The sequence below is a fragment of the Manduca sexta genome, chromosome 24 (assembly GCF_014839805.1).
Source record: "Manduca sexta isolate Smith_Timp_Sample1 chromosome 24, JHU_Msex_v1.0, whole genome shotgun sequence".
NCBI lineage: Eukaryota > Metazoa > Arthropoda > Insecta > Lepidoptera > Sphingidae > Manduca > Manduca sexta.
Window position 1 is genome coordinate 14,068,903 of NC_051138.1, and position 15,442 is coordinate 14,084,344.

Below are 15,442 nucleotides of genomic sequence, written 5' to 3' on the forward strand. Positions count from 1 at the left end.
TTATACTATGTAGTGATAGTGCAATTCACTGCGATAGCGTACTTGTATTACGTACGACTACGGCTGTGAGATTTCGAGTTTAAATCCTGAACCGGCCAAATTAACATTGCTTTTATCTGCTTAATATAAGCCAGGAGATTTGAATTCATGCCTGATGTGGCGGTAGGCCCTCATCGCATCATGGGATGGAATACACTTGGCGAAAAGTGGGTGCATTTAATGTCTAACCAAATTGGAAGATAGTATTATCCAAAAAATAAAATTATGATGACTTACTATTTTTCGAACTTGTCCGACAAGATTCTGCTGTTTATTCCATACTATATTGTAGTAAAAATATCGATACAAGTATTCCTTATTTTTGACATATCTTATATTTGTGAGGCTGACAAGGTTCGGCTTATACAAACACGCCGGACTCTTGAGCGTTTAAGCGCTCCAACGTAACCATGCTGAGGGCAACCCGCTGACGGGTATCGAACCTTGGCTCAGGACGGCCACTGGAAGTGAATGAGGGCATCAACGATTAGGAATGAGCGTACTAAACAATGTATTCGTTACCGTATGCGTCGGCACGCGAACTGGAACTATGAGAAGGGTTGACGGGATAGGAAACATCGCGAGCTCCTCGGCTGCGTGGATGAAACTAGAGTCTTGTTGAGTGTAAGAGTTTTAGGAACCTGTTTTTAAGACGAATAGTAAGAGTAATGTCGTCTTCTGGGTCAAAACTGAACGCGGCCGTCTCCATTTAGCGCGATCGAATATATAATAATAATAATATCAGCCCTGTATTATATACTTGCCCACTGCTGAGCACGGGCCTCCTCTACTGCTGAGAGGGGTTAGGCCTTAGCCCACCACGCTGGCCTAGTGCGGATTGGTAGACTTCACCCACCTTCGAAATTCCTATAGAGAACTTCTCAGATGTGCAGGTTTCCTCTCGATGTTTTCCTTCACCGTTAAAGCAAACGATAAATTCACAAAGAATACACACATGATTTTTAAGAAAAGTCAGAGGTGTGTGCCCTTGGGATTTGGACCTGCGGACATTCGTCTTGGCAGACCGTTCCACACCCAACTAGGCTATCGCCGCTTAAATCTGAATACAAATCGCAAAATGGAAATGGCCTGGTGGTGGTATGCAGTGTTAGTAAGTCTCTCATGTGTGAATGTCCGCCTGGGTAGGTACCACCGCAAAGTCTATTGCTGCCGCCAAGGTACAGTGTGTAGCCACTGTTGCGTTCCGGTTTGAAGAACATTGTAGCCAGTGTAACTACGGGACATAATAATACTTAACATCTCATGTCTCAGGATGGCGAGCGCATTGGAATACCAACAATACTTTATAATTCAAGGTGTTGGATGGTGTTTCTACTGTTTATGGGTGGTCGTTTCATTACTATCAGTATCAGGCGAACGGCTCGGCTTTTTTTTAATCTCCTTTCTCTTGGTCTTGACCTATCAAGAACTGAACCTTTGGCGGGTAAAGCTAAGTATGCAGTTTTTAATTGCGCATTTAATTTTCTGTAGAATAAGACGCAAAACGGCTTATACTTATTACTAAAGCAAACGGGAATACAAAACTGTGCTAAAACTGTTTTCCTCATTTAACTTCCATGTTCTTTCCTTTTTCTCTCCTTTTAACGTAACAAGTCTAGCCAGATACCATAAGCAAGGACGATTGTTTATGGCAAAGTCAATCGAAAATATGTTAGTAAAGTCCAAGACAAACTGGATAATTAAAACTTGTGCGTATTTAATCGCCAGTAATTACGATAAATGCTTCTATGAAAACTGGTTTTACCGGTCCCTTAATTAGACGTCATCAGGGTTTGTTTTATCAAAAAAAAATTTGTCGTGCACGGAATAGTGACCCTACTGCTCATGATCGTAAGTGGAGTGGCGTTTAATAGAATATCGCCTGGCGAGAAATGATTACCCCTCGGCAGTCTACACAAGTATGCCGGCTTTAGAACCGGATATACACAGGCTGACCCCGGAACGCGACATACTTATGTGGGCCACTGTGGCGGCTTTTCACACCTTGTGTATGGTGGTCACTATCCGGGCGGATATAAAATATATCCCACCACCAGCAATATGAGTTGCAATTTTTCTATTGTTTCGAGAGCGCGTCATTTAATGGCAAGTGCTCAATATTGTTCAAGGACCTTGACTATTGATGTGGAAACTTTGCTTCTACATATTATGAATTTTCTGCTTGTATAGCTAGTTAAAAGTTATTTTTTTTTTAATTAAAAATAAAACTGTCTTAGTAGATAACAGTTCCATCGTTTTGTCTATTCCTGCTAGTCGTACTGCTGAACAAGCATTGTTGCTTTCTAATGTGATTAAAATCATCAGGGTTACCGCAACAGTGCAGTACGATACAGTCATTGGCGGCCAGGGAGAGAATCGCGACGACCAACTATAGATAATCGTTGAAAGGAACTGGCCTGTGTTTATAAAAATACCTTTCCAGGACGCCTTCAACGTGCAGCTTTATTTTCGACGAATAAACATACCTAAATCAAGTTTTATACCATTACAAACAAAAATAATAAAAAAAATATCGATACATGCCTTCTCAATAATATTCTGTACTTATAATCACAGTCAGTCATTTAGAATCAATAGAAAAATGACAACAAAACAATCTAACTAAATTACGAATGGCTTCAGTTAATAAATTGGATAATAAGTATCTCGAAAGACCTGATTATGTCTCGGAGCCATTTCAATAGGTATCCTTGTTCGCGGTATCATCGTGTTAACACAGACGGCCTTTGTATTACACAAATGCAACTGAAATATCTATTAACACGAGTCACGACTCACCAATCATTAGACACAAATATATGTAACGTACATTTAACAGTCGACTTCGCACTCATTTTCAAGCGGACGATACAAAAAAAAATAATGTAATAATGTTATACTATCTCGTGTTCCGTAAAAACAGTTAACTCAGCTGTACGCGGCAGTCTTTATGCGAAGTCGAAGCATATCGCGCACATTCGCATGTCACGCGCAGCCATTGATACGAAATCGTATTCGCGAAACAAACAATGTTAAAAATCGAATTTTAAATTAATCCTTTGCATTTTAAATTCCACGTTCGTATTTCGAATATGCACATTATTTGACAGTGTTTTGAATTTTGAATTTGGAACAGTGAGTGATTTAAAAAATGGCGAAAGCAATGGCTGTTCTCCAGGGTCTGGGACAGAAAGTGAGCGGGAAGGATCACCAGGACTGCAGAACCCTGCAGGTGAATATGCCCGCGCCTACATCTGTGGACATTGAATTCAAAAACATCACTATGACAGTTAGTGAAGGTCTCACTTCAAGAAGTAAGTAAAGATTCACTTTATTGCTTATTCAGATATTTGTGCCCTATTTGGAGTTAATTACTTTAACGAGCATACTTATTTTTATGTGTAAGAACTAAAGACATTAAACTATATTAAAGTTAAAAGTTATTATCAATTGGTAATAAGTTGGTGTCTTTTTGAAATACCCGTATGACAAGATGTCACAGCTTAAATTTTAATACAAAAATAATATAATATATTTACAGAAAATATGCTAATATTCGCATTAAAAACGTGCAAATCATGATATGGAAAAAATATTAAGTTTTTTATACTATTTTACGGTTTTAGAATTTTACGGTAGATTGAGTAACTACCACATAAGCGCAAAAATGTTGTATGACTAACTTCCAAATATCCGCTCTATATAATCTTAGAACTCTTTGTTAAGAACCTACAATATTATTTCAAGAACAAGTATTTTTTATTGTACAAAAAAAACATAATTACAAACCGCCTTTAAGAAGAATTCCCACGAGATATAAAGCGCATTTGTATTTTAATTAACGAGTAAATAAATGCAAGTACACCACGCGAATTTTAGACTAGGTGTTACTCATGGCTTCATCCGCATTTCCCGTTATAGAAGTCGCCAATGGCGTCTATTCGAAAATCAGTTTAAAAGATCCATCATATCCCATAGGATGAAATTGATGGGATAACAAGGACGTATCCAGGACATAATAAACTCGTGTGTCAAATTTAGTCCAAATCCAAAAATTATTAGTAGAAATAAGATAAAATAAGAATGATATAATGGCGTTTGAAAAAGTGCATCAACAATCATGCATACTTTTTGGAAAGTCACAAACTTATCCTAATTACTAAACAAAACACACATGACGCCTTTAGGTAGACAGATGAGCATACAGAACACACTTATCTCTATTTGCTTGTAATGTGGTAAGGGTATTTATAACAAGCACAAATTCCATACTTCGGGCTGATACTGAGCAGAAATACTAATATCTGCCTATCCTGGGATTCGATTTGGTATCTAGATCTCCAATATTGATATTTGTAAGTACTGCATAAGCATTGCTATATAATAGGGGTATTTGATTAGCATGGTTTCTTTCAAGGTTGCCTGTATAGTGCCCTAACAATGATAACCAGGTCTGTCACACAAATGAATTGTCTTAAAATTCAAAAAATAATTTATTTACGCGAAGCATTTAATATTAACGATATTCAATTCATTCGAAAAATATTTTTTGTAAGTGATTCAACGGCGTATATTTATTGAAGGCAGTTAGATATCCGTCCAGGTTTCACGCGAGTAGCAAAGCATATTGCATATTTTTGTCTGTCATACAAAATATTAATATACTAGCTTTTGCCCGCGGCTCCGTCCACGTGAAGGAGTTTCCCGGGATAAAAGTCTCGCTTGTGCATTGTAAAAAAAGTATCCGATTTAATTATATTGATGGCTCGATATTTTGGTCATAGTAGCTTCCACATAAAAGGTAGCTAGTATATGCTACGAACTTTTATTTAGAGTTATTTAAAACAACCAATTTTACTATACATCGTTTTTGTCTAACTCCAACGGTTTAGCCAGCGTACGCTAAGATAGCATTTTTTTCGACTTACTTGATATGTATCGTTATGTTATGTCAAAATTTAACAAAATTATTATAAATTGTAGCCTGTGTGTTATTCTGATGTATAACAAATATTACTGTAAATTTTAATCCTAATCCGTTCAGTAGTTTTTAATGAAAGAGGAACAAACAAATATACATATGTCCATAAATCTATCCTCACAAACTTTCGCATTTATAATATTAGTAGGATTATAAACATAAACCTTCCCCGTGAATAAAACCATCCATTGGTATAAACTATAAACCGTATTAATACCTAACTTTCTGTTTTCGAGTTCATCGCGTTCAGACACACTCTCGTCTCGAGACTTTGTGTTATTTGTTAGAATATACAAAGTATTATGAACCACATTTTTATATTTAAAATTATTATACATAGCATGATTATATCAGTGGACCGAGTATGAACAAAACAATTAAACTACCCACGTTTTTTTGTTGTTAATAATTTAACGGACCATGTTTTCCGTGCTACTAATTGCGTTATACCGGAGATTTTTTTATAAGGCCCAAATTATCTTGCACGGCATTGATCCTAAATGAACTTTGAGTCCCATAAACACTGTTTTTCATTCATGTATGGACGACCGGCTTCTAGGGGTAGGTATACGGTTTCATAGGGTATTTGCCGTCAAATCACACATCATTGACGTATATTCTATAGACGTCCATATAAACTAATTGTTCAAAATCTGAACTAAAATGACGACTAAAACGTCACTGTGATAACCTATTTAATCACTTGAATAACAAATAATGTTACTTATTTGACTAATATTTTTTATTCAAATCCAGGTTTACACTTAGACTCGAGTTTTTATATCATGAGGGCTACTTTAAAGTTGAATGGATTGCACTTAAATTCAGTTTCAAGTTTGAATGGATTGCACTTAAATTCAGTTGAAAACAGTAAATGTTCGGACCGATAAATCTAGTACGTAATACATATATCGATGCACTGCATTAATATTAGTGTTTGTTTGGCAACAACGATTACATTCTAACAACACATCAATTAGTAACCAACTCCAAAATTCGTAACCACTATATTTATAGGTAATGTTAAATTATTTGTGGATTTCTGTGGTTTTGACGGCGGATTAATTTTAATTAAAAGGTTTTATTTTTTGCTTTTTTGTGTTAGTATGGAATAGACGACCTCGTCGCACGTGGTACGGCTTTCGCGCTAAGATTTTAAACCTTGAAAAGGCAAAAGTGTGATGCTATGGATTGTAAGAAGTTAATCTAATCAAACCCAATTAAATCAAATGATTTCTTTTTAAAAAGAGGTAATTTACAGGTGTTATTGAAATATATATTGTTCACCATGCTGTTGTTGTTGCGTGCATTAGTTTTATGTTGACTAATAGATCACTTAGTTATTTGTTTTTTTATTTAATGCAAAAACACCGTTGAAAAAAAGGCATAGTTAACAAAATTCGCAATTTTGATTACCTGGACGACATACTTATTCCAATTACCTGAGTTTATAAACTAAACTGCTAATACGATTTTTTTAAAAAAAAATTTATGACGAATATGGAAACATGTTCTTACAAATAAAAAATAATTTTACAAATCGGCTAATAAATTACTGAGTTTTGGTGACAAACGTAAAAATACACGACGAATTGATAACCTTGACCTTAGTTAATCAAATTGTACTTTATTTTTTTTTTTAAAACAGCATGGCAAATGCCCGTACTGCATCTATTGATCGGTGAAGTTGGACCCGATGGAATATCGACTGACGAGTGATGATTACCCCTCGGCAGTCGACACAATTATGCCGGACTGTTGAGACTGGATAAACACAGGCCGATCCTGGGACGCGACACGCCCCCTTGATTCCTTGTATTGGAGATGTTATTAAAGGATATTATTATACGAAAGGGAAAACCAAACAAACCATGTCATCACCTTGGCTAGTCATTATATTTACTGTTAAGAGATTCTTGGTTTAGCTTCATTCACCAACACTCTTTATTAGGAGATTAACATCAAATGTTTGTTTGAAAATTCGAGGAAAATCGCTAACATGATAAAAAAGTATTTTGGCCAACATTAGAAGATAAGAGTATTATCAAATAGAGTATATACATTATCGCGTGATAATGTATATATATTACATAGATATTTATTATCCATCAATTCATTAAGCATAACATAGTCACCTTATCATAAAAATGGCATTCACAAAATATTTTTGCGCGATCGCATTTGATAACATTAGGGAACGTAATAATAATAATAATAATATCAGCCCTGTATTATATACTTGCCCACTGCTGAGCACGGGCCTCCTCTACTAATGAGAGGGATTAGGTCTTAATCCACCATGCTGGCCTAGTGCGGATTGGTAGACTTCACACACCTTCGAAATTCCTATAGAGAACTTCTCAGATGTGCAGGTTTCCTCACGACGTTTTCCTTCATCGTTAAAGCGAACGATAAATTCACAAAGAATACACACATGATTTTTAGAAAAGTCAGAGGTGTGTACCCTTGGGATTTGAACCTGCGGACATTCGTTTTGGCAGTCCGTTCCACACCCAACTAGGCTCTCACCGCTTACGCGCCGCTAGGGAACGTGCATGACGATAAATCTGGCATCTGGTGTCGCGTTCTGAATCTTATCAATGCTTAGCATTGTTATCAAATAATTGTGTTAAAAAAAATGTCTAATTGAGAACCTCCTCATTGTTTTGCAGTCGGTTAAGAAGAAATAAAACATAAGATTCAATTTCTTTGATGGTGTATTGTTGTATATCTGGATTAGCGTTGCCAGAAGTTCCGATTTTTAAATCAAGATTAAATGTCCCGCGCGGGATAGGCTTACTCCCAATGACGTTTTATAAATGGACGAATCATACACTAACAAAATGGCACATAAAAACAGCGCTCTATTTGCTATATTCACGTACCTGTACATATAATTACAAATTGACTCAAAGAAGGAATAAAAAGATGCAGCATACATTCGTTAGAAAAGAATATATATACATTGACAGTTACGTAACAACGTTAGTGCCGCACGCTCATTGGCTGTTAAGTCGGGCAATTACATTACTTTCGTCTTGCCAGTATTGAGCTCAGATAACGTATCTATGTAATAAAAACATCTTAGCTTACTCCCGCTTTCGGGGTAACTCGACGGTGCGTGCTAAGGAAGCGCGCCCGCCAGAGAGGTGGCGCGAATAACAAATATCTAACTAATTTGTTTTAGTGCTTCTGACTTTTATATTTTGAAACACCATTGTTTCTAAAGAGACTTTTTTGACTTCGATTTTTGTTTTTAATTATTATTATTTTTTTTTTTTTTTTTTTTGGGAGACAAGAAGTCTCAACTACATGAGAATAGTATGTATTTGATTTAAAATATCAGACAGGGTCATTTTGTCATCGTGTTACTAAATATTATCTAAATAAACTACGAAATTTTATCGCCATGGAAAAAATGTTAATTAGATTATTTTCAATATCTAACATTTGCGTAAATATATTAAGAAATCATTATACTAATTCGCATTCAAACTACAGATGTTTCAATACGTAATATAACAAATATTTCATATTATGACTGATAAATTATCAGTATATCAGTATATCTTGGAGTATTTATTAACGGTAATATACAATGAACATGGATTTACTGGTCAGTAATTGCACATTTCGATGGGTCCTACGTGTACTAATGCAAGTGAAAAAACATAACTATTAAGCGATTTAATAGGAGACCGTCCTATGCTTGATTTTGTACATTATTCTATATGTAATAGTTATTAATATGAAAAAGAAGTCTTCCAGCGGAAACTGAATTAAAATTGGTTAAAAAAAATGAGTCAGTAATCTGTACCTATATCATATTTCAAACATTGCAATGTGCAGAAGTCGGCGCGTTATGGGGACATAGCTTCATGTCTTTTTTTCACACGCGTCGTAATTCTCAATGACATCAAATGTGGGTATTGCGTGTCTTTTCTGCTTCTTGTTACTTACCCCTTCCACCTAAATTCAAAGACTTATAACTTGTTGACTTTTTACCGAATTTAAAAAATTCCTTCTGTTATAATTTATATGAAGTAAATATTTAATAACAGTAAAGAACAAAAATTATGGTCCTACGTATACTAGTACAAGTGCAAAAACACAAATACTGAGGTATAACATTTCAAAATTTCAACGATTTCTGTTGAACTATGACCAATTTACATAGTTAAGAATGTTTAAATCGCTCGCCTTTAAGTTGTGTTTTTACACTCGTACTAGTCTACGTAGGAACCCTCGATTTATTTGATATGCTGAATAATTAACAATTTCCACACCTCACTAAACAAAGTATCGTAGAAGTCACATTATAATAAACGTTTTATACAATATTGCGTTGTACTTATATGTGAAAAATTATGATGTCAATTGGACGCAAGATTCAAGATAATTACTTAGTCCATTGAAATGTTACATTTTTTAGGCCTTACCTTGCGTTTTTTAGAGGACGCAATTTTATTTTTTAGAAGTGTAGGGGGGGTCAGTGTTAAGCTAAAACCAAGTTTGTGGGGTCGCCACCCTTGTCCCACGGCCGCCATCTGGGTTTGAAATGGTTTTTACGATGTATCTCTTAAACTATTTATCTGACAAAAAAAAATTATAAACATTTTTTGTTGCAAATTAAATTCTCTACAACTTTGGTCTAGTAACTTTTGTCGTAGAACTATAAATAAAAAAGTTATAAGCGAAAATGTTAAGAAATTCAATGTTAAGCAATGTCCATTGCAACGTCATCAGAACGTGTGTTTATAAGGTTCATAATACGTACAACACAAACCCGCGGTTGTCGGCTTGTACGCGAATTACTTGGATCCTGAATCGCTTTGGGACAGATGAAGCAATTGCTTAACATTTTTGCTTATAACTTTTTATTTATAGTTCTACGACAAAAGTTACTGGACCAAAGTTTTAGAGAATTTAATTTGCAACAAAAATGTTTATAATTTTTGTTAGATAAATAGTTTAAGAGATACATCGTAAAACCATTTCAACCCAAGATGGCGGACAAGGGTGGCGACCCCACAAACTTGGCTGTAGCTTTACACTGACCCCCCCTACACTTCTAAAAAATAAAATTGCGTCCTCTAAAAAACGCAACCCCAAATGTAACTTTTCAATGGACTAACTGGCTCTGATCGATCCCCGGGTTTACATACAGACACAGCATAACGCCATTTTACAAGCATTTATTTAACTTGCCAAGTTTGTATGTATGTTAGTACATATGTATATTGTATGTATGTATGTTCAATCCGAATCTTGTAACGGTATTTAAAGGCAGTTACACTCAACCGATTGAGATGAAATTTTGTACAAGTGTTAGCATCATTTTAGAGAATCATAAGGTGCTCCCCGCTAGTAAAACGCCGCGCTAACCGCATTTTCTAGTCTATGTACCTACTCGAAATTACCAAACATACAGACAAAGAAATTGAAAATAATATTTCTACAACATACAATAACTTTGGTAGTTATTTTTTTTTATAATTTATATAAGTGTCATTAATTTCTCAATAAAAATGCCACCTGAAATTATTGATTCCATGCATAAAGTAAAGTACACATCATTTAAATTTGCAACCAACACTGTTAAATAAAAAATTTAACAAGGGATATTTTGGTAGTTTAAAATCTTTAAAAAGACATGAAATAGACAATTCCATTCCTGCCGCAACTTATGCGCCGAAAATATATGGAACGAATGCTCAAGGCCGTTTGCTCAGGAGAGGATCTCGATTAAAACATACATATTCAAGTATTATTGTATCTATTTGAATACAACCTGTTGTAATTATATCAACTGTGGTTTTATAGTTTTTTGCACTATGATTTTGTTGTTATGGAAAAGAAGAATTAATAAAAATAAATTCGTTCGTTGTCATTTAAAATGTTTAATTTATCACAGCCAAATTCTTCCATCTATTTTTAATCAAACAACCAAAAAGGATCTGAAATATAATCGAATTATAACTCAAATTTCTTTAAACGAGTTTCTATAACACAGAACCATTTAAAAAATCGCAGACACGTACTTGACATACTTTATGTCCTACATCATTTTTACAGAGTATATCTTTAGTACTTACTCATTGTCCCACAAATTATCTATAAACAGACACAAAGTTTATCAGTGTCAAGTACCTAACGTCTTACGCAATTATTCTTTCACAGAAATTTGTAATAAAAACAAGATATCTAGTTTTAATTAGTTATTATCGAATACTGTGCTGATTGCGCATTTTATGTAAAGTGCGTGTTTAGTATATTACTATGTAAACAACTTCAAAATTGTGCTCAACATACTGGGGCCTTATTCTCTATCCCGCACGTTATTTTGACAGTGTGTAACAAGCACGTAACACAACGCATCATGTTAAGGACTATAGAAATTTGGCTTACAGAATACCATTCCACGCACATTTCTCGAAGATAGCATGACACGGCCGCGTTACGCGTTTACACTATCATAAAGAATAAGGACCCTGTGTAACCAAGATGTTTTTACAAAAAGCTAACAAATTGTATTTCTTTATAACCCAAGTGTATTTCTAACAGGGTCATTGGACAGCAGCATTATCTTACGGAAAACAAACGTGACGTAACCTTAGTGAGGTAGCTAGCTAAGGCACAAACAACCTTATTGCAACAAAAGGATTTTGTCTCCGAGTAGAAGTCTAATAGCGGTGTTCATTATTTTCCGTTAAATAATCATTTGTTCGTTTGCCTACTACACACAAATCACGCATAATATCCCGAAGGGGTAGGCAGAGGTATAACCAGGGCAATTGTTGCTATGTATATTTCGTCCCATGATATTGGGGATGAATCTATCATCACAACTGGCACATAATTCAGCAGTCCCGGATCTTGAATTTTTTGGAGGTGGGGAAAAATCTGGATAATGCCGCCCCCGACTACCTATATTTTTAGCTTTGTCTTCATCATCATTTAGCGCCCCGCGAGAAATAATTTAGTAGTCAAAGCTGCGCTAATTATGAGTTGTGTATTCATCTGCCAAGTTTGGATTTGCCACCCTCTGAATTCGCCGCCCGGGGCACGGGCCCCGGCTTGCCCCCCCATAGATCCGGGGATGTAATTCAGACTCCAGGTCGAAATTGAGCAGGGAAACCGCATTCGAAAACGGTAACTTAGATTAGGGTTAACAAACACAACAACTATGCCAACGAGGCAGTCACTACGTTACCCACTCCTTATAATAATTACTTATATTCTAAATATTGACATAATAATTATAAATCTTGTATTAAATTATAATCACACTAGGTATTGTTCGCGGTTTCGCCCGCGTGAAAATCATTTTCCTCTACAAAAGGCCCTAAAACATAACACGACGCTAGCGCCATCTGTTTAAAAATCAGATAAAATCCATTATTTCCCATTGGTGCAAATTACCGGAATAAAAAATACAAACTAATAATGGTCTACCTGCGTGCCAAATTTCATCCAAATCGATTCAGTTTTTTCTAAGTTTATTTATATTAAACATACAAACACTCAAACATTTTCACAAACTTTCGCGTTTATACCTAATATAAGTAAGATTAATGGCACAAGTTCTAACAATGTGTGTGTGTGTGTGTGTGTGATCTAATGTGTACCTCCAAACTTATGGAGAATTTTCGATTATAATTGATTTATACTAATAAATTGATTCATACTGGGTTTTGATCGCGGCTCTGCCCACGTGAATTTTTTTTAGCTACACAACAGCAACAATTTTCCTGGATAAAATAGCGCCTATATTTTAAATTAGACCTCTAGCAATATATCGGTGAGAACTGTATTTAATTCGCTGCAGTAATTTTTGAGCGATGCGTGTACAAATATATAGAGGTAATTCCAAATTGTAGTTTTAGCTTCTGTTGCTCTAAAAAGATCCCCGTATTTTCGTTTTTGTACCATATGTATAATGTACAGACATGAGTCTGTTACAATTTTATCATAATATGTATAAATGCTAAAATATTCTCAACATTTAAGTCAAGCAATATATTTTGAAACTTATTTCATATTCGAACAACTCAAAATTTATATGTTAATAAAATATAATAAGCAATAGTTAATAACTTTTTGTTTCGGGGCCTGTCTCATTGACGACGAGTAGCGATGAACAAGTTGAGCTATAGAATAGCAATCGGCCTGCCCGTAGTGTGAATTTTGATACTATTTACGGCAGGAACTTCGATATATTGTACTAGGAATATAACGAATAATTATTACCATTTATGTGATATCAATGCAGTTATGTACCAAACGAGTACGGCAACATATTTTTGTCAAACGATCAATGGCGTATCCACGGATTTTCTGTGGGGGAGTTGCTAACGGGAGCGATCAAGCTCGCCAAATTCAACGAAAGGACTACACCACGCGAGATCCCTGTAAACACAAACTTTTTCTTAGGTCGGCAAAGAGGTTACTAGGAAGAGAGGCAGCCGCCTTACACCCTCCACCTCACTAACTATGCCAGTGCAAACGATCTTTCTTCAAAAACTCATATCGGTAGTAAAGACTGAGCAAGAAATTATGTTTCGTTCGTTTCGTTACTAAGAAGTAAGTACATTTGATTAAATTCATATTTAAGATTTTTTTTTTCATATACAGGATACAAAATGTATGTTTTAAAAATAATTCTTACGTTTTATTGACCCCTAAAACACCTTTTACATGAGATTAAATTAAGAACTGTTGTATAACCTGTTCGTATTTTGTACAAAATAAGTATATATTGTTGATTGTAATTTATTTGTTCACAAGGTCGACATGAATAGTATGGGATTTGATTCACCATTTATAATGAATCCTAGCCTACTGATAGAAATAAGGTACAATAACATTTGATTTAGCATTAATCCAAAAATATCAAGATACTTACAAATCAGAATGTAGTTTGTCATGCTCGCAAATGATTTATTTTAATTGAGTAATTGTAGGAATTGATCTGTAGATACTAGATACCGTGGGATCGTTTTTCAAAATAAGCAGTAAGGCGTTGCTCTCTGATGATAAGTGGAGTGGGATCTCCTCAAAAGTTGACACAATTATGCCGGCCTGTAGGAACTGGATGTACCTACACAGGATGATCTCGGAACAGGACACACTTACGTGGGCCACTATGTCGGATTTTAACACCTTGTGTACAGTGGTCGCTATCCGGGCGGATATAAAATATATCCACCACCAGTCTCCGTCAGTTTTACTTTATTATAAGATTTTTATTGTTGTTGAATGAAGAGAGCGTGTCGTTTGGACTGACGATAAGCTATACGACCGTCCATATACAGCAACAACACTATATAAAACTTTGGATTAGAAAATACTGCGTGGCACTTCACTGCGCTTATGATTCTGACACAATATATGAAGTATAGTCAACAAGCACTTATATGAATCTACACATTGAAATTAGACTTAAACAAAAGAAATACACGTACTTTGCCAATGTTAAAGTTGCCAAGGTAACTAAGGTTCATGATTACCACATATTTAATATGCGTAATAAAAATTCAAGTTCCTTAATTGCCCAAGCATGCGATTAAGAATATATAATTAATATGATCAAGGTGTTGTTAAGTGTTTTAGAAGGTTAAAAGAACTATTCTTACTAATATGAAAGATATCAAAGTTTGTTTGTTAATTGGTCGGTACTTCATGTAACAACAGAAAAATGTACTAGTTTTTATATATTTTAACCGCAGAATATTAAGTATTTTTAATATGTTATAGCAAGGCTAACGATGATTTAAGTACTTTAATTTAGAAAAAATACACAATTGTTTTGAGACGTTTATCACGTCAAGATCAAAAACTATTATATATATTCCCTGGTCACGATTTTAGGCAGTCGTAGCAGTGGGCCAAAGCTAGTATTTTTATAATTATATTTTTTGTCCGACACACGCACCAGCCGCGATTTAATACAGAATAGATCATAAAAATACATTTAAACGTGTTTCTTGTTCTTTTTGCTGGGCAGATTCAGACGTACTCTACAGTATTTTTTACATTATTTGTTAAAAAATAAAGTAAAATCAGAAAGGCACTTTTACAAAAATCAATTCCTAGTCAGGAATTTATTGACAAAATATAGTTTCCATAATATCGCTAATGAGGATCAAATTCTGGAAAGTAATGACTCACGGCAAACTGAAGGAAAAGGGTCACTGTCTCAAAAATATAACTGGAAAAATGTAGCAAAGATTGCAACCCGGTGTCATGATCGGGGTTGTTCATTTTACAACTCTTTAAATACTTAAATATTCGAATTTTAAAACGCATTAATAAATTATTGGTAATATTAGTTTTCTTTTCTTAATTTAAGACTCGCTTAAGATTTGTGACTGTTCAGCCAAATCTGTATTATCGCATTCAGGTATGACGTGCTGGTTGTAG

At 34.9% G+C, this 15,442-nt stretch overlaps 1 protein-coding gene across 1 annotated transcript in view; it reads left to right on the forward strand.

The window, feature by feature from the left end:
• Positions 1-2,917: 2,917 nt before the first annotated feature.
• Positions 2,918-15,442, forward strand: part of LOC115452224 (ATP-binding cassette sub-family G member 1) — a 78,130-nt gene continuing 65,605 nt past the window's right edge. The window contains exon 1 of the mRNA XM_037442181.1: positions 2,918-3,353. Within this exon, the coding sequence (XP_037298078.1) occupies positions 3,191-3,353 (163 nt within the window). The 5' untranslated portion in view covers positions 2,918-3,190. The remainder of the gene's footprint in view (positions 3,354-15,442) is intronic.